This window comes from Haliaeetus leucocephalus, unplaced genomic scaffold (genome assembly GCF_000737465.1).
Source record: "Haliaeetus leucocephalus isolate CR32 unplaced genomic scaffold, Haliaeetus_leucocephalus-4.0 Scaffold395, whole genome shotgun sequence".
Classification (NCBI taxonomy): domain Eukaryota; kingdom Metazoa; phylum Chordata; class Aves; order Accipitriformes; family Accipitridae; genus Haliaeetus; species Haliaeetus leucocephalus.
This window is the reverse complement of record NW_010972831.1, coordinates 3,796,424-3,821,966: the sequence shown is the minus strand read 5'-3', so window position 1 is coordinate 3,821,966 and position 25,543 is coordinate 3,796,424. Positions and strand designations below refer to the sequence as shown.

The 25,543-nt window shown below is 49.6% G+C and overlaps 1 protein-coding gene across 1 annotated transcript in view; it reads left to right on the top strand.

Moving 5' to 3' along the window:
- Positions 1-72: 72 nt before the first annotated feature.
- Positions 73-25,543, top strand: part of SMG6 (SMG6 nonsense mediated mRNA decay factor) — a 116,101-nt gene continuing 90,630 nt past the window's right edge. Inside the window, exons 1-8 of the mRNA XM_010573634.1 lie at positions 73-166; positions 1,161-2,931; positions 5,036-5,228; positions 6,525-6,635; positions 7,375-7,481; positions 8,629-8,707; positions 10,032-10,142; positions 10,808-11,020. Of these exons, the coding sequence (XP_010571936.1) occupies positions 73-166; positions 1,161-2,931; positions 5,036-5,228; positions 6,525-6,635; positions 7,375-7,481; positions 8,629-8,707; positions 10,032-10,142; positions 10,808-11,020 (2,679 nt within the window). The remainder of the gene's footprint in view (positions 167-1,160; positions 2,932-5,035; positions 5,229-6,524; positions 6,636-7,374; positions 7,482-8,628; positions 8,708-10,031; positions 10,143-10,807; positions 11,021-25,543) is intronic.

Below are 25,543 nucleotides of genomic sequence, written 5' to 3'. Positions count from 1 at the left end.
TTTTTTTTTTTTTTTTTTTTTTTTTCTGGCCCTGCGCGGCCGCCGTCCGTCCCGCCTCCGGCGGAGGGGAAGATGGCGGAGGGGCTGGAGCGCGTCCGCGTCTCGGCCGCCGAGCTGCGGGACATGGTGGCGGCGGAGGCCCGCGCCGCGGCCGGCGGCGGACGAGGTGAGGGGGTGGCAGGGATCGGCGGGGCGGCGGTAGCGAGCCGGGAGACGTTGCTTAGGCCTTTCTCTCCTCCCCTCAGCGGCACCTGCCCGGGGGCGGGCCGGGCCCCTCGGCCGCACCGCCCGGCTGGGGCTGGGGTAGGGGCCGGGGAAGGGCCGCCGGGCCCGCGTCGGCCCGGACACGGTTGTCGCCGGGATGAGAGCACACAAACGCCGAGGCACAGAGAACGGGAGCCGCTGGGGGAGGTCGGGTCGGTCCCTGCCCCCTCGGGGACCTCTCTGCCGCCTCCGGGGCCGAGCCCCTCGGTAGCGGTGGCTTTGGCGTGGCTGAGGTTCGGTGGTGCGGGCTGGTGCGAGTTACTGGTAGGAGGAAGAAGTTGAGGAAATGCAGAGCGTAACAGCCCGGCTTTGGTGAAATGTTTGATTACGTGACGTGCGGGCTGTGTTCTCTGATGGGGTTTTGTGTAAATAGAGTTACAGAGAGGAGAGAAACTTACTGAGTTGTGAGCAAGGGGGGGGGAGACGCATCTTTGACTCAAAACGATCCGTTGGCATAGCAGGGGGGCTGTTGGAGAAGGCAGCACCTGCAGACAGAAGGGCTCCTGCCCCAGCAGCAGGCAGGCAACTGCTGCTGAAACTTGTAACGCCAAAAGTTTATTCCCGGTACTTGCATATGCATCTTGCGTTGTGCTTTAGCTGTCCGTTTCTCAGCTTGTTCATGCTTTGAGGCAAAACCTGCTGCGGGATGTGGTTTGTAAGTGATTCAGGCCAAGGACTTGGTCATCTTTGTTATACTTTCTCATTTTCTACTCTTGCTCTGTGATTTCCTGTAAACTGTGACGTGGATTTTCAGATCTGTTCTCTTGGACCTGCGCTGAGGATGGTAGGCTCCTTGCCTTTACTTAATATTTCTCCCTGAATATTTGTCATGATTTTTTTTTTGTTCCTGGTTGGTTTGTGGTGGAAATAACTTTATTCTGTTTATTTTTCCCCAGAAAACATGAAGGAAGTGAAGGAGCCAAGGCATCGCAAAGACAACAGGCGCCCAGACCTGGAGATTTACAAGCCTGGCCTCTCCCGACTGAGGAGCAAACTTGTGCCACCAAAGCATGAGACATCAGAGAAGGAGAGGAGCAGAGCTGAGGAGGGCAAGGAGGAGAGTGCCAGTGATAAGGGCTCTTTGGGAGGAGGGGCTCCAGTCATGGAGGATTTCGGCAAAGGTGATGGCCCCAAGCAGAATGGTCCTTCGCAGGAAAATGAAGAGATAGAGACTAAAGGTGATCTTCAGAGCCAGGAGAACTTGTCCAAGCAGCCTGCTCTGGATGAGTGGTGTCCCAAGACCACCAGGAGAACCAAGAAGCCGGACCAGCAGATCTACCAGCCTGGGAAACGCCTGCATTCAGCTGCTAAAGAACCATCCCTGCGGCCAGCGACTGAGGAAGTCACCAGTAAGATGGAGCAGCTGAAAGTAGGGAGAGATGAAGAGATTGAGAAAGGTACTGGAAAAGACAATAACAGGAAAACCAAATCAAACAAGGAGGACAGAGAGGGGAGCCAGGCAGGGGAAGGAATTAAAGCCTCAAGGGGAGAAAAAGGAAGACGAATAGAGCGAAGTGACAGGATAAGGAGAACAAGCGACGAGGTGATGCAGGGGAAGCTGGGTTCTACCAAACGGTATTCTCGCTCTGACAAGCGGCGGAGCCGGTACCGCACCTGCAGCACAAGTTCAGCTGGAAGCAACAACAGCGTAGACGGAGCCCCACTCGTGGACGGGGTGGGGAGGCGGCAGGAGCGTGCCAGAGAAAGAATACGTCCTAGGAAGCAGCTCTCTGCGTCCTCCACTGACTCCTTGGATGATGACAGAATCGATGAGGCAGAAGCGTATGTCACCAGCAGGAATTCGGACAAGAAGAAGCGTACAGAGCAGAGCCGAGCTTCTAGGAGCGAGAGCGAATGGAGCAGCAACGGCCGGGAAGTCAAGGGACCCTTTCGAGTCACATTTGACAGCAAGACTATGAACAGGGATATCAGTCTGGCAGACACAGACAAAAAAAAGCCCCTGAAGGCGTTTGTTAGTTGCAATGACTCAGAGGCTTTAGAGGCAAGGAGCCAGAGCAGAGAACCCCAAGGGAGGGGCCGTGGGATTCTGTTCCTGCCTGCCAACACGGACCTCTCTGCCAGCGCTGTGGGCTCCCCCGAACCCAGTCACCCTGGGCCCAGACTCCTGCTCGGTGGGGCTGGGAGTAAAGGTCCCCGAAACAGGGGCCGAGGTGGCACTGCTCGCAGGCTGTGGGACCCAAATAACCCAGACCAAAAACCCGCCCTGAAGAGCCAGACCGCTCAGCTTCACTTTCTAGACACAGACGATGAAGTGAGCCCCACATCCTGGGGAGAAGCCCGCCAGGCCCAGACATCCTACTATAAGTTCCAAAACTCTGACAACCCCTACTATTACCCTCGGGCTTCTGGTCAAGGACCCCAGTATCCTTATGGCGGGTACTCCCTGCAGTATCCTATGGGTCCAAGCAATGGTGTGTACCCAGGAGCCTATTACCCTGGGTACCCTGGCCAGGCGGGACAGTACGTGTGTGGCCCACTCCCCCCAACTCCTCTGAGTCCTGAGATGGAGCAGCAGATGCGGAACATGCAACAGCAGGAGCTCAGCAAACTCCTCCGTGAGGCTGGGAACCAGGAGCAGCAGCTCAGCAATCTGCTTTCCAGAGACCGTATCAGTCCAGAGGGGCTGGAGAAGATGGCCCAGCTGAGGTTTGTGGTTGTGCTGTGAGGGATGTGTGACCAAGTAATTTCCAGGGTGAACTACCAGAACTGTTATCTAGAGAATGGTGTCTCCTTAGGGATCTGGTACACTGGAGACATCAATGTCTCAGAGCCTGGGAGATGGGGCAGTGGCTGGCTAGCTTTTGACATGCTGGGTCTGTTTGTTGTGTGCCAGTGGTGTGTGGGTTTTGGAAGGAAACTGTGGGTGAAGATATTGTTTGTCTGGGCTGGGAGCTAAGCCATGGCTTCTTGTGGTTGTGGAATGCCTTGTCTGCGTTGCAGGGACATGGAAGAGCAGGACAAGCACCCGCTGTGGTTCTTGGGTTCTTCTTGCTCTTGCTGGAGCTGATCTTTCTCAGTCCAGTACACTCATGTGCTTTCAGTATTTGCTGGCGGACTTCTGCTTTCTTACCTGTCCTTGGTTATCTGCTGTCTGATTTGCATTGTGGGCTTCAGGGGCAGCTACTTTCAGCTTGTGCTTGTGAAGTGTTGTGTGGGTTCCAGACGCTGTGTGACAGTGCCTTTCAAGTGCTGGGTAGTTTTGCTCTTGACACCACTCAATGCTGTGACATATGGCGGTCCAGTGGGAGTAGCCTGGTGATGCCAGCTAGTGAGAGGGAAGTGACACTGGTGCTCTGGAGCATAGTTAACATGGCTGTAGCAAGTTTCTACTTGGCATCTTTCACGTTTACTTGTGACCTCTGTGTCTCCAGGGCTTCTCTGGAGGCTTATTTTTCAGAGCTGACTGGCAGAAAATCTAGCAGGTGAGCTCATTTCAGGGCTTGTTCTCTGTTTTGGGGACTTGTGCTATAGACTACAGGGTAGGATATGTCTGAGCTTGAAGCAGTACTGGAGGTTTCAGGTCTTCCTCAGGGTGTCAGGGTCACCCAGAGCTGTTGTCTGGAGGGAGAGGAAAGACTGTGCAGTGCTACTGTGGCCTGTGTGAAGCCCACTCTGCTCTGGGAGTGTAGGCATAGTTGGCCCTGTTCCTGCCGGCAGCGTCCCTCCGTCTCGGTGTGTCTCCTGCCTGTGTCTGAGTGTGTGCTGCCAGCCTCTCTGCGGAGCTGTGTTGGGGCTCTTGGATGCAAGTGCTGCTTATCAGATGTCCATCTGCAGAAATGTCTAATTCTCTTGGTTGGTGTTTGCACTGTCCAAGTGTGTGTGTGCAGGGTTTGGGGACTGTGTGTGGTAGGGCAGCAGAACCATGCTCTGTGCTTTGCACAGGAACCCACCAGCATTCTTCCCTTATTTTGCCAGGTTCTTCCAGGCATTGCTCTCTGGCTTTGCTCTAGGCTTTACCATCTATGCTGTTGTACTGTTTTCTGTGTAGGGCTCAAAGCATTACAAGGGATAAGGCTGCCAGGGCAGTAACAGCTGAGGATACCCTTTACCGTAAACTTGTCCCACATATTGCAGAGCTGCAACTATTTTATTAAATTCAGGGGAGCAATTCTGCTCCAGTGTCTGGGCAAGGCTGTAGGTAGCTGGCGAGGGGAATGTGATTTCTGGGACTCCGAGGCTTTGTTTCCTTCAGGTGTGACATTCCTAGCTCTCAGTCATTTTTGAGGAAGCGGGGTCTCTGTTTCTGCTGTGTATTTTGGTTGGATGGAAGGGAGGTGGGGATCATTTTAATGGCAAGACCTCTCTTGCCCTCTGGTTCTTTGTGTGTTTGTTTCTGGCCCGTAGTAGCCAGACTTTGTGCTCAGAAGGAGCAGAGCCTGGCAGTGTGCACTTTTTCCCCTGTTAGTATCCGGAGACACTTGTGCCTTTTTGTTCCCAGTGGCAGAACTGTAACAGAGCTCCTTGCTCTTTGCCAGGCCCTGATCTGTTCTGATGCATATGTGCAAGGGAGGTGGTCCTTTCCGATTTGCCTTCTTGGAGCAGGAAGGGTGTTTGATTGCAACAGCTCCCATCTCCCTCTTGGACAAGTGTGGAAGCATCAATTTGCCGTAGCGTGCAGGCTGGCTGAACTGCTGACATCTCGTGTTTGCTGGATGAAAAGCAGCAGGTGGCTCAGCACATGTTGCCTGGCAGCTCAGGCTCGGGCTGGGCAGTTGCTGTTGTATTGACCACTGATTGTGTTTCGCTGTAGAGTGGAGATGCTGCAGCTGTATGAGCGGTGCATCCTGATGGATATCGAGTTCTCTGATACCCAGAATGTGGACCAGCTGCTGTGGAAGAACGCGTTTTACCAGGTGATTGAGAAATTCCGGCAGCTCCTCAAGGACCCTCAGGGAGAAAATGCCCAAGAAATTCGGAACAAACTGCTCCAGCTTCTAGATGAGGTGAGAAGAGAGGAACATCCCCGAACTCCACTACAGCTTTGGGTGGGATTGGCTGGTGTTAAGAATGAGATGGTGCAACTGGGAAACTAGCCTTCTTGATCCTATTCATATCTCTGTGTGCCTTAGGCCATCTTGTGCAAGGAGAATGCTCAGACAGATTATGGTTTAGTGTGGCAGGTGTAGGTCCAGGTGGACATCTGTTATAATTTAAACTGGGCCTGTTTTGGTGTGTTTTATGTTAATTAGAAATTGATTTAAGCTAAAATGAAATGAATGTCCTGAAGTGGAAATAAATAGAAGCATTTCTGGAGGTGTTTATGCCATCTTTATCAAATTTGCTTAGAAGTCATTCCATTAGGCTGTGCAGCTCAGCTTACTTTTTGTAGAAGGTAGGGTGACAGATCTGAGAGGATGTGTTTTATAGAATTAAGTTGGTGGGAAGGGACTGCTGGAGGGCATTAGTCCAACCTCCTGCTCAAAGCAAGACTCCTCAAACACTAGATGAGGTGAGTCTTGATTTTCTCTAGCTCAGTCTTGAAAACCTCTGAGACTGGAAATCCCCCAGCCTCCTTGTTGTTTTCTGAAGAGAAACAGCCCAAACCTCAGGGAGAGGGACCTTCTTTCTTGCACGTGTCATGGTTTAACCCCAGCCAGCAACTAAGTGCTACACAGCCACTCACTCACTTCCCCCCCCAGCCAGTGGGATGGGGGAGAGAATCGGGGGGGGGGGAGCAAAACTTGTGGGTTGAGATAAGAACAGTTTAGTAGGACAGAAAGGAAGAAAATAGTAATAATGATAATAACAACAATAATAAAATGACAATAACAAAAGGAATGAAATATACAAAACAAGTGATGCACAATGTAATTGCTCACCACTTGCCAACCAATGTCCAGTTAGTTCCTGAGTGGTGATCCCCTCCCCAGGCCAACTCCCCCCAGTTTATACTGGGCATAACATCCCATAATGGTATGGAATACCCCTTTGGCCAGTTTGGGTCAGCCGTCCTGCTGTGTCCCCTCCCAGCTTCTTGTGCCCCTCCAGCCTTCTTGCTGGGTGGGCATGAGAAGCTGAAAAATCCTTGACTTAGTCTAAACACTACTTAGCAACAACTGAAAACATCAGTGTGTTATCAATGTTATTCTCATACTAAATCCAAAACATAATACTGTACCAGTACTAGAAAGAAAGTCTCTATCCCAGCCAAAACCAGGACAATGTGGCAGGGATTGTGTGGTGATTTTGTGCTCAATGTCGGAAGGATTGTAACATCCAAGTATGTGTGTGTTTCACAGGGCACTTCTTTTTTTGATGGCCTACTCCAAAAGCTGCAGGTGTCATACCAGTTCAAGCTAGAGGACTATATGGATGGGATGGCCATCCGCAGTAAGCCTCTGAGGAAAATGGTAGGTTGGCTTCCTCCTGGAGACTGCTCATCCTGTTAATTGTATGCAACATGCTGAACTCAATCTGCTGCCCTTGCCAAGAGGTAGGCAGCTGTACTCTGAACAGATGTCAGTATGTTTGCAGGGAATCTTTCTCAGCTGCTGGAGGACTTGTTGAACCAACTCTGGTGCATTAACATTTCTTAGCTTCCTTTGCAAAGAAGAACTTTTTTTGTATCAGCTCTATGACCAGGGCTAATAAAGGGAAAGAAGTGTCCAAAGGTAACCTGGCTTCGCCTTAGATATTGAACATCTCTTATGTCTGTCTGTGGAATCCAGAATAATGAACAAGGAAAGCTAACAGTTGTGCTGCCTCCCTGACACTTGACAGCATGTTGCCCTGAGCTGTGAGTGCAGGTGCAAGGGACAGCTGGGAAATGATATTTTAGTCCAGCTCCATTCCCAGAGAGATGTGTTTGTCTAACAGCTGTCCTCAGATTGTTCACGGACTGAACAACTCTCTTCTGGAGAGAGATGGGACGTTGTTGTAAGAGAGGAGGTGTTTAGGGGATTGACTTCCCCTACAAATGCTGAACCATTGCCAGGAAGCCTTGTCATTTCATTCTGCTGCCCTTTTGTGAGACCTTCAGTGTGTCAGAGAGCTCCTCTTGGCTCTCTACAGTCCCTCTGTGCTCACTGGGTCTGCAGGTGAGCCAGGGCTGTGCAGGTCCCACATGATGTACTGAATGCTTCTTTCCAGGTGAAGTACGCGCTGATCAGTGCTCAGAGGTGTATGATTTGTCAAGGGGACATTTGCCGATACAGAGAACAAGCAAATGACACCGCAAACTACGGAAAGGCACGCAGGTATTGTGTTCTTCACTATAGCACTGAGCACAGCTCTTCCTCTATCTAGAAGGGATGTGTCTCATTTCACACTTAAACTTGCCTCTAGCCAAAGAAGTCTTTTCACACCTCTTTATTGTATTGCAGTCTGTGAAGCTGAAAGATGTAGTCTAGGCTGTTTTGCTGTCCCAGAGAGCAAGCCAGCAGATCCAGTCATCCTGCAGCCATCTAGTGTGGAAGTTGACCTGTGCTGATCCTGCAGCAGGGAGGCTTTATGCTGTTGAGGCTGGCAGAATGGCTGTTGTATTTTCTGGTAGCTTTTCAGCTAGAAGAGGTTCCCATATGTGTCCATACGTTCTGACTGCATCAGGAGTTACTGGCACTTGTTGCTTCCTGTCACTCTTGTTTTTCTGATGTTTTTTCTGGAGCAAAGACTTGGGGAGGGGGTGCAAGTGAGCCCAGCATGGCTCCTGAAACTCCTGAAAACTGTGGAGGTTTGGAGAACAGGACAGGGGAATCTGCCGATTTTGGGGTCTGTGGTCATCATGGAGTACGCTGATATCTCGGGAAGGCTTGGGGGAACATTAGCAGGCTCATGATATGTCTGAAGAGTGTTGATGGATCCATGTGGTGTGATATAAGCTGGATAGTGGATAATACAACTGAGGAAAAATAGAGAGGAGAATGGAGGGATGGATGGACTGCCACTGAACGGATGCCTCTTCTCTTGGAATGATTAAGTATCTTGAAAATATGGGGAACAAGCTAAGGAACGTGGATGGTCTGGTCCCAGCTGCTGTGGAGCTAAAAAGGGGACTGAGAGAGAAATGTTCCCCAAATAGCCTCTTCTCTGTGCCTGAGGCTGCACGGGGGACAGCGCTTGCTGGGTCTGGCTAAATGGTCGTCTTTCAGGCTGAGCCAAGAACATTTCCTTCTGCAGGTCTATCTGTCCCTCTCTCTAGTCCTGTGCCCCAGCCGCCTCTCCAGGCCAGGTGCAGGCTGGCTGCCTGTGCACGCTCTTGCAGGCAGAGGGCACTTGTGCAAAGGGTCTGTTTCCTCCAGGACTGCCAATGCTGCGCTGCGAGGGGAATTCTGCGCCCTTAACAGCAAGGAAAGCAACCTTATGTCCTTTCAGTAAACCTTTCTCTGTGGTTCTTCCCTTCCTCAGCTGGTACCTGAAGGCTCAGCAAATTGCTCCCAAAAATGGCCGCCCATACAACCAGCTGGCTCTTCTGGCCATCTACACGGTAAGATGCTCATCAAGGATGTAGCAAGTGTAGGGAGAGCCTCTGGGATGGCTGTGAGATTCCATCTGGTGGAGAAAGGCATTGTTTAGGGCAGTGGTCCCAGATGATTTTTCTTTTTTTTAAAAAGAAAAAAGCTGATGACAGGATGTGCTGTGTGGATTCCAGCTGCTGTGGCTTCAGGCAGCTTTGTTAGATACACGCTACTCCCTCAGGCTGTCAGCATTTTGGGGACTGTTCTGTGGGCTGTTAAGAGTGCAAATGTTTTAAAAGTGGGCTGTGTTTAAAGTTCTGCATGAAATTTTTGTGCTTAAGGCCATGCTGTCGTGAGGATGCTGTTTCTGTTTCCCATGTCTTCATTGGACTTGGGTACTGGTCTAAGCGACATCCACATGTGACTTTCTTGGGTTTCAGTTTTGCTGGCTACTTCAGCCATGCAGGAAAACTTACTTCAAGGAAGATGTGACAGCAGATAATAGAAGCATCAGGCTGGGACACAGGGGTTGGTAGGGAACTGCCCGTTCACAATACTGAAAGATGCTGATTTAAAGCAGAGCAGTTCAGAACTGCAGGGTTCAGAAGCGCATTGCCTTCATGGCTGGGAATGACCTTTCTGACTCCTGGTGTAGGGCCTGGAGTGGCAAAGTGTCCCGCCCTCTGTGGTGGTTTGTAAGGCCAGCAGCATGTGGGCAAAACCCTAAATGGCTGTGTATCTTGCTAGCATGAAGACGTGGGGAGGTGCCTTCTTGTGATATTCCCTTTGGCCAGCCTGTGGGAGAAAAGGTGCTGAGAAGTTGCTCAAGCGTGAGGGGATTAGCCCAGCATCAGGCTGAAATGAGGGGGGGCATCCTGCCCCACCACTGGCAGGAGTCTGGCAAACCCTCCAGTCTTCCTGGTCCTCTTGCTCTTTGTAAAACTCATGTGGAATCATTTCCATATTCGTAGTAATGTTGAAAAGAGTTATTTCCTGAACTGTCAGGAATTTAGTATTTATGCTTTTGCCCTTTACCGTGATGTCTGGTGAGAGACACTTTTATGTGAGCCTCTGTGTTGATGTAGAAGCCTCAGGGCTAGAGTAAGCAAGTCTGCAGGCTGCAGTGTCACCTGCACTCCCTAACCCTGGCAGAGGGCTTGTGCTTTGTGCTGGTGGTTGTAGGTAGCTGTGAGTGTGGATGGAGAGTTCAAGGTCCTACTTGTCATAGTGTTTGTTGGCATGTCTGTCCCACCCAGACAGTATTGAGGGACAGGGAAGGCAAAGTATGTGGGAGCTTGGCTCTGAATGCCCCAGAATGAGTGGCAGCTCTGAATCTGGTTGTGTTTTTTGCAGAGGAGAAAGCTGGATGCCGTATACTATTACATGCGCAGCCTGGCCGCCAGCAACCCTATCCTCACAGCCAAGGAGAGCCTCATGAGTCTGTTTGAAGAGACAAAACGCAAGGTGAGTCTTGGAGCTGGGCTGCAGGATGCTGCAGCTGCCTGTGCTAACTGTCCTGTGCTGGAGTGCTGTGATCCAGAGTGTAGGGTGATGGTGACTTTTGGACTTGGAGTCACCACTTATCTACTTCTAAGAAATTCCATGTTGGGAGTCAGATGAGAGAGGCAACCTCCAGAAGGATCGTGTCCTTTCTGCCTCTCCTCAGACTGCTTTTGGGGTTGTTTGGGCAGCTGAATCTCTTGTTTCTGGGTCACAGACTAAAACAGCGAAGCTCAGCAAGGGCTGTAGGTTGCTGTGGTTTGCAGCATGGCCTTGGCATGCAGCACGATCATTGCCATATTCCAGAGGTGCCCCACACCTGTGGGGGTGAACAAGAGAGGCTGCAGTCCATTTGTGCCCCAGCGGGTAGCCCCAAGTCAAAGATACAGCACATTGGTTGTCACACACTCCTAGGACTGGACACAGCTCTTCTTGTCCCGGGACAAGGTTGGAGTTGAAAACGTCTCACCTGCACTGTCCTATAGTGTCAGAAACCAAACTGTTGACCTGTCAATGAGTTACTGTGGTTCTGAAGCAGGGGGAAAGGCTAATTTCTCCATGTAAATGAAATTATGTACTTTTCCTGAACTTTGATCTCTGGGTGATCTGAATCTCTCCTGTCTGCCCAGGCTGAGCAGATGGAGCACAGGAAACATCAGGTGCTGGATCTGAGCCCCAGCCGCCGGGGGAAGGGCAAGAAGTCCACATTGCGACAAGTTGGAGATGATGCCACACGGCTGGAGATCTGGATCCATCCCTCCCACCCCCGCTCCTCCCAGGGCCACGAGTCCGGCAGGGATTCTGAGCAGGACAACGGTCTTGGGAATCTCAGCCCCAGCGATGTGAGTACTGCAGGAGGCGGCAGTTGGCTTTGGTGTCATGTGTTTGGAATGCAGTGGAATGACACTGGATCTGTTTTGCTTTCCTGTTGCTAAATTTTCCAGTGTTTTGGCTTCCCCTATGGGAGCTGTGCCTGGGTCAGGCTGAGGAGCTGGTGACCTCGTGCCTCTCATGTTTAAGGCATGTTGTTACCATCCGTTTCTTGGCAGCATGTGCTGGTGTAGCTGATACGGAATAGGAGAGGCACAAGCAGAAGATGCTGTAAAATGCCTCTGCTGAGGGCTCTAACTTGGGTGAGGTTGCTGGTGGGAAATGAGGTCAGATGCTGAAGACCAGGGTTAACAGTGATCCTGTAAATTCTGAGGCTTGTTCTGGAAGTGGGTCACTTGTCCCAGTGCCAGATGATCAGAGGATTGCACTGGGAATGTGAAAACTGTGGCTTTAATTTCCAGTGTAGGTGTTATATTTGCATTACTTGTGCTGCTGAGAGGCCAGACTAGTGCCTTTCTTTTGCAAGGATAAAAAAATAATTGACTAACGGTGTGTCTTGTCAATCTGTTCAAGCTGTGTACCTTGCAAGAGGAGCCCGAGTGAACTCTGTTTGTCAGGCACAGGAATGCAGGCGAAGGCAGTGGTGGTTGGGAGCTCATCCTCTAGGAATCCTCGCACTGCTTTGGCACATGCGGCTTGCAAGAGAACTTGCCAGGGAGCTCTGGGCTGCCTGTCCTAAAATGGCTGTTAAGGATGTGAGTTTAGCAGAACTGGGAAGACCTTCTCTGCATACTGCGGGGCCCAAAGCTTCTCAGATACAATTGCACTTTTATAACTAGTTTGTGACTTCAGCTGGGTGGAACTGGGGTGAAGTCTTGAAAGATAAGCTCTGGCACATTGCTGCAGCATTTTTAAGACGTTACTGCCCTTGATTGTTTTCCCTCTCTTCAGCTTCTCTTCTGGAGACCTTTGCTTCCTCAGCATCACTGAAAGGAACGTGCCAAGCTTTAGCCTCTCCATAAATCATTGATGAAGACGCTTTGATATAAGATGCTGTGAGTGGTTTTGAGGCACTAGGGGTTTCTCTTTTGCAGCGCTCCCATGTGAGGTAGTGTAACCACTAGCAAGGCGGGGGGCAGTGATGTCCTCTTGTTTATAGTGCAGCCCTGTTTGCTAGAGCTTGCCCTTGGTCTGTTCAATGGGGGGGATGTGCTCTCTGAAGTGCAGGTTGCTGGCAATGCCTGTACAGATTGTGTGTCTGATTACTACCATTAGTCTTGATTTCTTCATCTGTTTGAAATGTTGGCTCTTGGAAAGCATGAGCTTTCTGATCATGGAGAGGCCACACGATCAGAAATAAAATGGCAAAAGGGCAGGGGGAGTTGAGGGCTCAGGTCTGGGCACTGCTGGTTTTGGCAGCCAAGATATTAGTACTCAGGCTCCCTGTGCCTGCTGCAGTGCAGCACTCCACTCGTGTTGGCACAACTGCTTATGGGGCTGTGCTGTGGCCATGTCACTGAACTGATCTGGATTGAAAATAACCAGGTGAAAAGGAAACCTTAAATCCGTGTCGCTGCCAAAGCTTCCGAGCTGTGAAGCTGTGGGCTGGATAAAGACAGCAGCTCTTTGGGAAGCTCTGGACTCCTTGCTCCTTGAAGCGATAGCCTCTTACCCTCTTCCTCACTGCGTCTCGGTGTTTTGCAGCACCTTCTCTGGAAAGCAGAGCAGTCCTTGTGTTGCCACCGTGTGGCACTGTTTGGCCTTGGAAGGGCCCTGCCTGCACCAGGGACAGGCAGCAGCCCTCATCCTGGCAGCACCTCTGCCCCACATCCCCCAGCCGGGCGGAAGGGAACAGCTCTTCTCCCAGGGGATGTGTGCCAGTGCTTTACATGTCATTTTGCGGAAATGGGTCTAAATGTGTCATCTCCTCCTTGGTCTCTTCCTTGCCAACTTTAGCCCTTGAAAAGGCTGAGGCAAGCCGTGTTCTTTCGTTTGTACTGACAGCTGTGCTCTGCAGGTAGCTCCTCAGGCATCAGGCTTTAAGGCAGCTGTTTCTGGGCCAGAGAAGGGAATTTTACAGGGTAGAATGGGAGAGTATTCAGCTTCCAGAAGCAGATATAACACTGCAAGTGTAGACCCTAACAGCTCCGGATGAGTACTGGACAGAAGTGTGGGAGAAAGGCTTCTTGCACCCTTTGGATGGAGGTCGTTGCTTCAAACCCAGCCCAAGCCAAATGTGACCGGTGTTTTTACTGTGGAGATGCTGGCCATTTCACAGGTGACAAGAAATTGATTTGGGATGTTTTCTGTCTTCGGTGGTTGCTTTCTTCATTGTGCCGGTGGTTAGGTGCCAGTCCTGTGATGTGGCACACTTGGCAGGGAGATGCTGAACGATTACTCTCCCAGGACCTGCTGATGTGTGTGCTGTCCCCATCAGCAAGCAGAGGGTCTGCTCAGTACATGCTTGCATGTCTGTTCTCAGTGCTGACTATTTTTCCTTATGCAGCCATATACAAAGACACAAACATCATTACTTTATTTCAGGGTTAGAAGCCAACTGAATGGAGTTAGTAAAGTGTGACGGCAAGTCTGCAGAAGGCCACCTCGCACTGCAGCCATTGCTGTGACAAGAGAAGGTGGCGTGCAGAGCTGGCAATTTGCCTTGGCACTGTGTGTTTAGGTAGAGGCTTGGCATAGCTGCTTCTTTCACAGTTTGCTACATCATCTTTTCTAGGAAGATGCAGAACTGGAAGAACGTACCATCTGTCCACACCAAGGGGCGTACATCTCCATTTGGCCCCTTCCTCAGTAACCGGATTTGGCACTGCTGGCACAGAGGGCATGGGACGGTATCAAAGCGAGCTGAAGAAGTATTTGGGTTGCAGCCTGGCTGTTTTGTGCTTAGGGTTTTGTCCGTTATGCCTGCAGCCTTTTGGGGTTTCATTCTGTGAATGGCTGTTCTCTGTGGTCTCCTGCATGTTGCATGTTTCTAGGTGCACAGTGGCAGGAGAGTCCAGGCTGACCCAGTGCCTTGCTTACCTGACAATATCAGGTCACTTCATGTGGGATTCCAATAAGAAATGCAAAAAAGGAGGCAGAACCAATGAGCAGTTGTGTTGCTTTTTTAAAAACAGCTGGATAGGGCAAAGTGAGCTGAAGAGCAGAGTCTCTGCTGTTTCTTCTCTGCCACTGGTTTCATTTGCCATGGTTCTGTATCAATCTTAAATCTGATAGTACCATATGCAGCTTACTGCGCAGACTGTGAATTGGTAAAGTAAACAGGGCAAACGTGCTGTCAGTCTCTTGAGAAAGTGTTAATATTACACTGAGTTTGAGATTTTAATCACTCCTGTCAGGAAATGCTGAGTTAAGGTTCCCACAGTTGCTATTGCCTGCTGCCTGTGCTCTGCAGTAGATACTTCCTTGTGTTATCACGCAGCATGCATGCACTAATAAAGATTACTCCATAGCTGCAGCTAAGATGAGGGAAGAGAGGTTTTCCCTTGGCAAGACAGTAATTGAATAATGCTTCTCTCCAGATGTCTGAATACTTTAGCGTCATTAAAGAATTAAGTCTCCTAGCCTCTTTGTGAGAGGTCAATCTTGTAGAGCCATCAAAAGTTTGGTAGGGCCACCCAAAAAGCTCTTAGGAAAGCTAAGGACAGAGTCAAGATCTGCTGGCTCAGCCCTGTGTGTCGGCTGGGAACCTTCCCATTTCCCATTTCCCCCCCAGCCTGCTGGTTAGGGACAGAGGTGTTGCATTTGCCTGGTGCTGAGTGCCCATGGAGCAACCCCTTTGCAGTAGCAGAGAAATTGTGGTGGAATCATTAGCTCTGAAGTTCAGAGCATGTTTTAACCTCCATTTCTTTACGTAAGCTTTCTTCTCAACAGCAGGGAGTATGGACAGTGCATCAGGGTTTCCTCAAGTGAGCAGTAAATACCACCAGGAGGTCAACCAAAAAAAAAAAAAAAAAGAGGTCAAAGTTCTCTCAAGAGGCTGAATATGGAGGGTTTTTAACTTTTGTGTTTCTTCTTTGTTACCTACTGTGCTTGTTTTGGAAGCTTATTATACATACACTCTGCTGGTAATGGGTGCGAGTACCATGAGACACAGCGGCGAAGTTGGAGCTGTAAGCAGTGTGTATCTTTGGGTGATTGTTTTTATTTTCTTTCAGATGAATAGTGCTGGTCTCTTTTGGACCCCTTCATCTCCTTCCATCTCTCAAGTCCTAGAAAATCAGATGAGTGCCAAGCACACAGGGAAATGGTCCCCTGAAGCTGGATGAGGGCACTGTCTTCTCAAAGCAGCAGAGTTTGTGAGAGCTGTCCCGCTTTTTTCCCTCTAGGTCAGGATTCAGCTAACTGGAATCCAGCAATGCCTGATTGGAACTATCTTTGCAACTTACTGTGATTTGTTCTTCTGAGATGAGACATGTCTAAGGATTCTCACCTTCTCTCTTTCTCAGTTCTTGCCTGCTTAATTTTATTTCTGACTTTGCCTGCCTTACCTGTGTACCATGATGCTGCGTCCACTTACAGTTCTGCAGCCTGGTTGCAGTCCAAGGCTGGAGAAGACACTTTTGGGAACGCCTGTGCATCCAGGAGCCACTGAGGAGACCTCAGGGCTCCTCATGTCACTGTCTCAACAGATGCCATGTGTCCTTAGTGAAAAGGGTCACTGTCCTAGTCAGCTCCTGCATGTTTCACATCCGTTTTTCCTTGGCAGTGTTTGTTGTTTCTGCTCTCTGTGCTTGTTCCTCTTGGATAGCAGCTGCTCGGGTGACTGGGCTGGCTCCTTCTCCTGGCTGGTTTCAGTCGGTGCAATTTTTCGTCTAGGGGAGCTGTCTCTTGGGCTCTGCATCTGGAGAGGGGTGCTTCTAGGGAGCAGTGGCATAAAACGTTGTGTAAGTCTAGTAGCAGTTTTGGTGGGGGTTTCTTGGCCATTTTGCTCCATCAGCCTGTCATTTGCTTGGACCAGTCACACATGGGAGTGGTAGTGACCTGTGTTCAGAGTTGGGGTTGCCTTGATGTCACTACCTGTGGTCCATAGGAGTGTCTGGTTTGTTAAAAGACTGTTGTGGTGTGAGATGGGTGTCTGTGAGCATGGTCCAACTTTGCTCATGCAAATATACCACAGAGGCACCCCTGTTTCCTGAGAGCAGCTCCCTTAGCTCTCAGCTCCTTTCTCACCTTGTAACTCTTATCCATTACATGTGACTAGAAATAAGTGACAAGCAAAAATGGAAATGATATATTGCTATAATGACGGTTGTTCATCTGTATAGATGCATGAATAAGAGGCTGCTTGGGGAGCTTGTTGTTTCTGGGGTGTCTGCCCCTGAGTCTGCTGTCAGGCTGGTGGGAGCATTTCTCTGCACTGCCAGCATGGCTGGGGGGGGTGGGTTTCAGGACAGTGAAAGATTGATCTTTGCTCTTCCGTGCAGGCTCTTACAAGTAATCCCTGTTGACTGAAGTATGGGGCTCCCTCATTTGCTACCTACATGACATCAGGTGGGCCAAGCGCTCAGAGTGGTCCTTTTTTTAGGAGCCTCTGACCTGGAAAATAAATCCAGGTGGCTGGGGCTGTGCCTCTGGTTTAGATGGGCAGCGTGAAAGCCCAGGCATGCCTGCCTGCCCCCTGCTGCTGGGACAAGACTGCCCAAAAGGGTAACCCTGCAGGCTGCACACAATGCCCTGGAAGCCTGTGCTTACTCTTGCATGCTTTCAGGGCTTTTTTTACCTAACACTATATGCCTGTGCAGAGAGTGGAGAGAATGGAAACCACTAGACCAGCAGTGCCTGGAGATGCTCAGTGGGCTTTCTGCTTAAGCAATTTCTCACGCCTGTTAAACATCTGAGCCACACCAGAGTAGTGGCGTAGGTGTGTCCCCAAAGGGAGGGGACACACGAGGGAGCATCCCCTTGGTTTTTCTTGGTGCATGAGCTGGTAGCATGTTATACACAAGATCTTCCAGCAAGGCCTTGGGTCAGGGAGCCATTGGTGCCTTGTCACAGGAGGGTGGCTTCTGTTAAGTCAGGAAGTTTGTCTCCTCTAAGGTTAGATGCTCTCTAGTATTTGATGTGAGCCATCCCGTCTGTGGTCTGTTGCATTATGGTCTGCCCTTGCTGTCAAGGGAAGGCAGTGCTTCCCCTCCAGCCTGCTGCTTGTTGCTGTATTTGATCCACACCTCTGCAGTGCTGTGAGCCTCTGCTGAGCCTCCCCTGCGGCACAAAAAACGAGCAGAGCAGCTCTCTGGGGCGGGAATGCTAGGCACTAGCAATCAGCTAATAGGCTGCCCTTCCTTATTTCTGTCCTTTATCCACCACCCACGCGAAAAAGCAGCAAGAGATGTTGCATCCTTCATTTTTGTGCCCAAAGCGGGACTTGAGAGGGAGAAACCTGGAGTTCCCTCTGTCCTGCCCAGGCAGCCTCCTTTCCTCACCCACACAAGCTTGCAGGAAGCTGTTGGGTTTGGTTACTCATTTGTGGAGGTCAGGACTAGGTCTGGGGTTTTTTTCCTTTGTGTTTAGGAAACAGTTTACAAACTGTTTTGAGCATGGGGGAGCTGGTGGCGTGTGAAAGAGGCTTCTCAGCCTCTTTCCTGCTGGACTTGCATTAATTCTCTGCCTGCCTCATTTTCTGTAATCTCTTTCTTGGTTGGCAATGTGAGTATTTCTGAGTGCTTTCCCCAGCCTGCAACCCCTCCACCTCCTAATATGACCTCGGTCACCAAACCGCTTTGGGGCTTTATTTTTACTCTAGCCGTTTTGTTTCGCATGGTAAGGTTGGTTTCTTTCCCCTAGCAGTGAGAAGACTTCTCTGCGGAGGAAGTAAAAGAGTGCCAGGCTGCAGTTGAAACTGGTTAAACACGAAAACCACACTCCTGGCCTCTCTGGGTTTGAGACGTGACATTCAGCCATGCAGCTTAGCACTGGCTTTTTTTGCCCACCAGTTGTGCACCCTCCCTGCTTGCACTTTATTTATAAACCCTGTTTTTTACTTTAAAATGCTGGTAAAAAAACCTTCTTGGCTGCAGTTCCTGCATTAGCAGAAACGCTGTTGCACCTTGCCCAGGCTCGTGATCTTCCGCGGATGCTCAGTCCTGCTGTGCTAAAGCTCCCAGAGCTCGGCAGAGCTCGCAGAGCCTGGTTACTGATTTAGCCTCTATGTGTGTGTCGTGTAGAACCCACATGTTGCTTTCCAGTGCAACTTGACCTTTAGTTACTACCCAGAAAGTGAAGACTAAGCTATCGGTAAGAGTTTCCAGAAGTTGGTGTGGATTTTTTTTTTTTCCTTTTCCTTTTCTTTTTAGACTATGTTGGTGGTTTTATTTAACTGTGAAGAACAAGGCAGGGACTAATGTTACTTGAATGGGAGAGACACCGACATGTTGTTCTTCCGGTAACAGGCATCTGGTGCTAATGTGTGTAGAAGTATCGTGGTGGATCAGAGGTGGGAGCTCTACAAGGACATCAATGAGTTATGCCTGTGTGAGGGGCTCTGCTATATCCCAGTGCTCAGAGAGGCTGTGGTGAGGGGAGCGAGACTTCAAGTTCCAACAAGCTTCTCATACTCTAAAACCAAGTACAATCATCCAGAAACCGCCTTTCCCTGTCAGTCACTCTTTCCTCATTTCCTCTCCTGCTGGTGCTGATCAGCCAGGGATTTGTGTGTAACCAAACCCCCTCTTGCTGCTGCACATTAGTCCTTTCTCGTGGCAGCGGATTTGATGATCCAGGCACTGCAGAGTAGTGTTGGGAGGGAGAGTGCACTTCAGACAAGAATACTGCCAGAATTGGCGGTACTGATAAAGGAAGTAAAATGCCTAATAGCAGGGTTGGGAAATTTCCCAGAGTAGGGTGAAGGCTGTAGACAGTGATTTCTCTTGAGTTTTTTTTTTGTTGTTGTTAGTCTAACCTTGATCTTTGTCTGAAGTTGGCCCAGGACAACTTTTTCTGCTGTGTTGTACACTTTTTGGGATGGGCACCTCATATTCCACAGCCAAACCTCTTAATTCTGCCATGGGGAATGTTTATTTCTCTTCAGTGTTGAATGAGCCATTTCCAGACAGGCTTCATATCCACTGTGGAGGTGGGTATTAGGAAAGAAACTTCCTTCCGGAGGATCAGGGAGTGGAACCTGCTGGAATCTGTGTCATTTCCTCTGTCCTTGGCTCTACTCTTCCTTCCCAGCAGATTTCATTGCTGCATAATTCAAAGTGGAGAGGGAGATGCCTTCATGCCCTGCATTACACTGCCCAGGTAGACGCAAAGGCTCCAGAAGTACTCCAGGAATGCAGCGGGGTGGACAACTACCTCCAGGCTGTGGGAGCCTGGGGTACAGGCTGGCTGTGAGTAGATCCCATTATCCCTGCCGGTGAGCGTGGCTGGGAGAGTGGGAGCTTGAAGATTGCGTGCGATAATGCTGTCATCCTTCTGGAAGGCTCTGCCTCTGCTCAGCCTGTTGTCCAAATGTCTTCTCTGTTGGCCTAACTCCATCCTAAGCCTTTCAGGGTTAGATCTCTTCAGTCTTCACCCTTCTTAATTTCTCGTATTATCGCCTTCCTTCATGCTTTAACCCCACAAATACTCTACTCTGGAGTAGTGAAGAAGGCTGACAACACCCTAAGCTATATTAACAGGAGATCTCTTATGACCAGAACTCGTCACGCATTTCTCAGTGTCAGTTTTCTATCGCAGGAAGGGGATGCTGTTTACTCCTGGCAAACAGAATGTGTTTGAGTATAAGGTGCTTTTTGTTGGTTGGGGCTGCTTCAGTGCACAGCATGTGGCCTCCCCCTTACCTGCTGGACAAAGAACGGCTCTGCCTGGGTCATCTTGCTTTCAGTGCTTAACCAGATGCAGCCTTGAAGAGCTGAGCTTGTATCCTAAACGACCTGCAGCACCAGAGCCAATTTGTGAAAAGTTTTGTGTTGAAGGTTAACTTGATATCTCAGCTGAGGACTCTGGCATGTTTGCATAGATTCATGGAGTTTATGGCCAGCAGGGACCATTAGATCATCTAGCCTGATCTCCTGTATATCACAGGTCCTTAAATTTCACCCTGCTACTCCTATATGAAGCCAAATAACTTGTGTTTGGCTAAAGCAAAACTTCCAGAAAGACATCCAGTCTTGAGAATCCACCCTTTTCCTGGGGAGTTCGTTCCAGTGATAATTGCACTGGTTCTGAAACACTTATACCTGATTTCCAGAGTGAATGTTTCCAGTTTGTTCTTGTGCTTTGCTATTCTGCGAGTGTAAAGAGCCCTGAAGTACCATGGAGGCACTTCGCACCCCGCAATCAAATCACCTCTTAGTCTTTTTGATACACTAAACAGATTGAGCTGCATAAGTTTTTTCACTGCAAGACATAATTTCTAGTCTTTGAATCACTTCTATGGCCATTTTTTGGACCCTTTCCAATTTTTTCAGCATCCTTTTAAAAATAAGGGCACTAGAACTGGATGCAGTATTTCAGTGTCAGCCTCGCCAGTGCCGTATATAGATGTAAATGTGCTGTCCAGTGCCTGCTCTCTGCTTGTACATCTAAGGGACACATTAACCCTTTTTACTGGACACTGCATTGGGAACTTTGCTGCTGTAGTCCCTAGAGCCTTTCTGGAGAAGCTGCCTTGGGCATGGTCTCCTGGAGACTTAATTTTACACAATCCCAGATGCATAACATGACATTCGATGCTGGAAAACCCCAGATTTTGAAGCGATTATAATAACCTTGTGTGAATGCGCTGTAGCCGTCGTTACCTAGTGCTCCATTCGCCTTTGTGTCACAGGCAGTTTGACAGCAGAATTTGCTTTCAGTTCATTGATTAAAAACGTTGCTAGTAAGTCTCTGCCAACCTCTTTCCATCCAGTTCAGTAAGGGTCCCTGAAGACCACTGCTTTTTAAGAGGTTACTTAATCAGTTTTCAATCTATTTAATGGTAATATTTTTTCAAGAATGTTGCATATTACTAATTTATAGAAACCAAACTTAGATACAGGTTTGGTTGAAAAGGAAATAACATGCATATAAATATTCTCTTCAACCTGTTTTCCTTAAATTGAAAGTTCTACTAGTAAATCCGTTATTAAATAAGGTTAAATGTATTTATAGGTCAGGTGTTTGTTTCGGACCCAGTGAAGTTACCACTGCTTGATTTTTACATTACTAAAGTGCACAATTTTCTTGCTTATGTTTCTCATCTCACCTGCTCCCTGCAGCGATGAAGAGAAAAATCAAAAGCTGATTGGTTTTGCTGGGGGGTTTCCTAAATGCCTTCTCTTCTCTTGCTGGGTTGCTGACATGCAGCTCTTATGGCCACGAGATGTGTCCTGGAGCTGTAGCTGCTGCAGTCCAAAAGATCAGGAAGCTGCAGGAGTGTCTCAAGGTCTCTTTACCTAGAAATGAATTTTGTATGCCTCAAGGCCACAATACATCAGGGTTCCCTCTTTCTTCCATGTCATAGCAAATTGGATTTTACGTTTGTGCAGTGTCTGATGTTAAGTATCAGGATTCTCACTGGAATTGCTTCTAATGCTACAGAAATTAATCCGTCTCAGGGCAGGACATTGTGACTGCTAAACAGAAACCTGCAGTAGAACACGTGGCAAGAAGCAGCCAAGGCAAGCTCTGTATCCCTTTGTGGTTGCAGGTGGTATCTCAAAAGGAATGATTATGGTAATTAGCCAGGCTGGAATTTGCTCACAGCTCTGTGGGTACCTTGTAAATACTGCAAAAATGCCAGACAATCTTAATAGCCCTTTTGTTTCATCTCCTTTATGTAGGTAGCCATTTGCACAAAACACTTTCCACCAGCACTTTGTTGCAATAGCACCTGTAACAGTAAAAACTTCCTCCTGGTATCTTGCCAGTCAAGCTCACTACAGCATCTTGGGCTTTTCAGGAAGCTCAGTATCAGTGCTTGGTGTTATTTCAGTGAGATACTGCCATGGAAAACACCAGCCAAAGCTGTGCCTTGCAACTTTGGGACAGTGTGGGATAAAGGCTCAGGCTCATAATTGTAAGGCCATCTGCAGAGGAGGTAGCGGACTCACTGTTACTGTTGGACTGGGTGGTATAAAGCTCTGGAGGAGATGCCTGCAGAAGAGAGGCATAATTGTAATAGTTAACATGGTATATCTAGCCCTTGAGCTGGAAGTGAGAATATGGCATGGTTTGGGTGCCTGGATGTTATTTCACACAGTTCTCAGCAAGGAAGCTGTGCCTGGAAAAGCCTGGCTGCCCAAGAAACCCTGAAAATATTTGGGATGAGTGTGGTACGTGTTTTGGAGCGGAGCTGTGTGGCTCTGTGGTCTGTATCCCAACCCCTTGTCACTGAGGAGACCCCTAGACTCAGGAGAACGTCCCGCTGTGCTCCAGTCCCTTCCACTCCGGTGGAGGCAGCGCATTTGTTACAGGCAGTTTTGCATCTGGTCTCTTGATTAATGGACTTGTCTTGTGCAGCCTATTTTGACTCTGACACCACTTTCTGCTCCACAGATGCTTTGCTGATGTTGAAGAAAGTTTGCCTCACTTGATAAAGACCAGATCCTGAAATTTACTTCCAAACCTGAAGTAACAATTTTTAACTTGAAATGCTTTTTCCCCAGGAGTCACTGCTCCAGAATCCTTCCCTTATTTGGTGCCTCCTTCACAGCTGGGACTGATGCTCAGGTGCCAAAGCTCTGTGCACTCCTTGCCGTGAGCCAGATGGGTCCGCACTGGGTTTGAGCGCAGCAGCTCTGCTTCCCAGCCTGGATCATGGCACTCCTTTTCCTGTGCACCCTGGTGGCATTTCCAGTGTCTCTGTGCTGGGGTGGGAGGCACTGTTTTCAACCCTTTTTGGTCAGTGCATGGTCTCTTGAGGTTGGGTCTTGCTTTATTCTTTTCTGGCTCAAGACATGACAAACCTTTCCTGAAGCTGTCTGACTGCCTCTGTTCTGTGTGTTGTCAGGACGTACTCTTCGTGGCCTCTCGGTGATTTGAGCTGGCTGTTCCAGGGCCGTTGCTATCTCTGCACTTAGCTGCTCCACGAGAAGTTGTTAGTCACTGTTGATTTCTTCCATGGTAACAAATCCAGTTTGGTTGGCGGTGCGGTGTGTGAATGCTCCCCAAGCAGCAGTGGGCTGCTTCCTCTGGTGAGGTTGCCTCTTCCCAGGTGGATTTAGTCTGTCTGCACATGCTGACTCATGACAGCCGAAACAGCTGTTTTCAGCTTCAGGCACTACTGTGTGCAGGGACCCCTTCTTCTTCTTGACAGCTGGTTTGTTTTTATAACTAATGCCTTCACTATACGCTCATAACTTCCATATCTGTGATGCCCGCTTTTCAACTAGAAGGGCCAAAATCAATTTTTTGACATAGTTTTGTTGTTGTATAAGCCTTACTTGGTGTGCTCTTCCCAAGCGACAAACTGGGACCAGCCAGATTTGCTTCCCTGTCCTAAGGAGCAAAGCTGTCTGCAAAGGGCAGTGATGTTAGCATGCAGGGAGCCCTGTCTTCCCCTGGCATCCTGACACTGGTACAAGGACCATTTTCAGGAAACCTTTGGAGGTGGCCACCATTGGACTGCACAGTGAGTGAGATGAAGGCAAGGAGTTGTTGCAGGTCTCATGCTAGCACCATCAGGGTAGCGAGGGTGCTAGCAGGGCTTTGGGGAAGTGTTCTTTGCCATGTGAATGCAGAACAGCAGGTGACGGTGGAAGTCACTGTTTCCCTCTCTCTGTGAGAAGCGGCGCTTGATGGGAGGAGCAGGGAGGGCTCTCAGAGACTGAGGGACAGGTGAGTCACTAGAGAGAGTCATTCAGAGAAAAGCCCAGTCAAAGCAGCCCATGGCCTTAGCGTGAACTTGGAGATGAAAGGTCCAAAGTTAAGTGATGAGCTCATCAAAACCTTGAGGCTGTGGGAGAAAAAAGTGATGAAAAAAGTGAGAGGTGCCTGCTTGAGATGCCACAGTGCTGGGGCACACAGGTCTCTGCCTGGGCTTGCTGGGTTCGTGCTTAAGTTGGCAAGAGGTATGAAACATGCTTCTTTCCTAGAGGCAGGTAACTGGCTTCCTTTTAAAAAACATATATATGCGCATATCTGCGTCCCAGTTCAGCGCTGGTTCCAGTGGAGTGTGACTGGTTAGTCCTTGGGATTGCAAGTGAAAAGGCTGAGTGTGAAACTTGCTCTAAGATGGGGGTGAAGCTGAGGTCCTGGTGAGCCCTCCCAGAGCTGGGCGCCTCTGTGGGAACATTCTGGGCACGTCCCTGCTGGGCGCAGGCGTCACTTTCCATTCGAGGTGGGGAGTTTTGTACTCCTCTGCTGCCAGTAAAGTGGTGCGGGGATTGCAGAGCGAGTGCTCCCAGGGCTGTAGGTGAATGTGGGCCTTGGAGAAAAACTTCGGCCCCAATTTCTTTTTCCCCCCACGTGCAGCCTGCCAATCAGTATTGCAACAGGCTTTCCAGTAGAGGTGGGTCACACCATGAGCTCCTGCTCTTTTTCATACCCTCCATCAAAGAATGTAGAGCCTGGACCCCCTCCTCCAGCTCTTGCAGGCAGCACGTGGGCTTGCTGTGTGCAGAGCACTGTCCAGCGCCCCACCAAGGCTATTGCACCTGAGCTAGGGGCTCAGACTTGTTAGGCTGTGTCTCTGTCAGGGTATGTGATTGCAGCTGGAGCCACAGAGCTGGTCACAAACCAGCTTTCTACCTCCACAAGCTGTTGTCTGGAAAAAAAGTACGTGTTAAAGGTTTCAAGCTCTGAGCTGCCTTGGTGTCCTAAGGAGGTTGGTGGAGAAGCAGCTATGTCCAAGCTTCACTGGCAGAGTGAATAAGGGCTTTGCTGTGCTGTCTCAGTACTCCCCAGTCTCTTCTGGGTTTCATCTGCAGAGTTAATAAAATGGTGGCAAATAAAGTCGAGTTCCAGTGGAAAGGGCTCTTTAGGGCAGCAGTAAAATAGTGAGTAAGCAAGAACCCCTTGCTGCGGGGGCCAGTTTAATTGGTCTGGCTTGTTTTATGAGACAGGTTTTATGTTTAAACTCGCACATGGCCCAGGAGCGACTCTGCAGCAGGGCATCATTCTCCTGCATGGGTCCTCCGGGAATGCAGCCCAGGTTAATTACACCTAACTGAGCAGTCGCACCTCGCGGAGCAGCTGGCATAAGTCATGGTGTGAGCCGAGGGGTTCAGCAAATGAGGGTGGGAGGTAGCACCAGAGCTAGGACTGCCCGTGATAATCGTCCCCTGCAGCTAGGCTTGGTGGGGAGCTCGGTGCTGCCAGGAGGCACCGCTCGGTGCCCATCGTGCACCCTCTCACGTGTGCCTGGCTCTTGGCCGGACATTGCCACAGCCCTGCCTGGTAATCTCATCCTCTCCCTGTGCCTCTGATTTCCCCCTGTAAATGGAAGTGGTGTCACTGACCTCTACAGAGGAGTTCAAGATAGAAGAATCTTGCGCGAATGGGAGCAGAGCGGTGGTGCTCTGGGTTGCTCCTGGTCAGCATCTCCCCGCGCGGTGCTCGGAGCCTGGCTTTTTTCACTGCACTGAGGC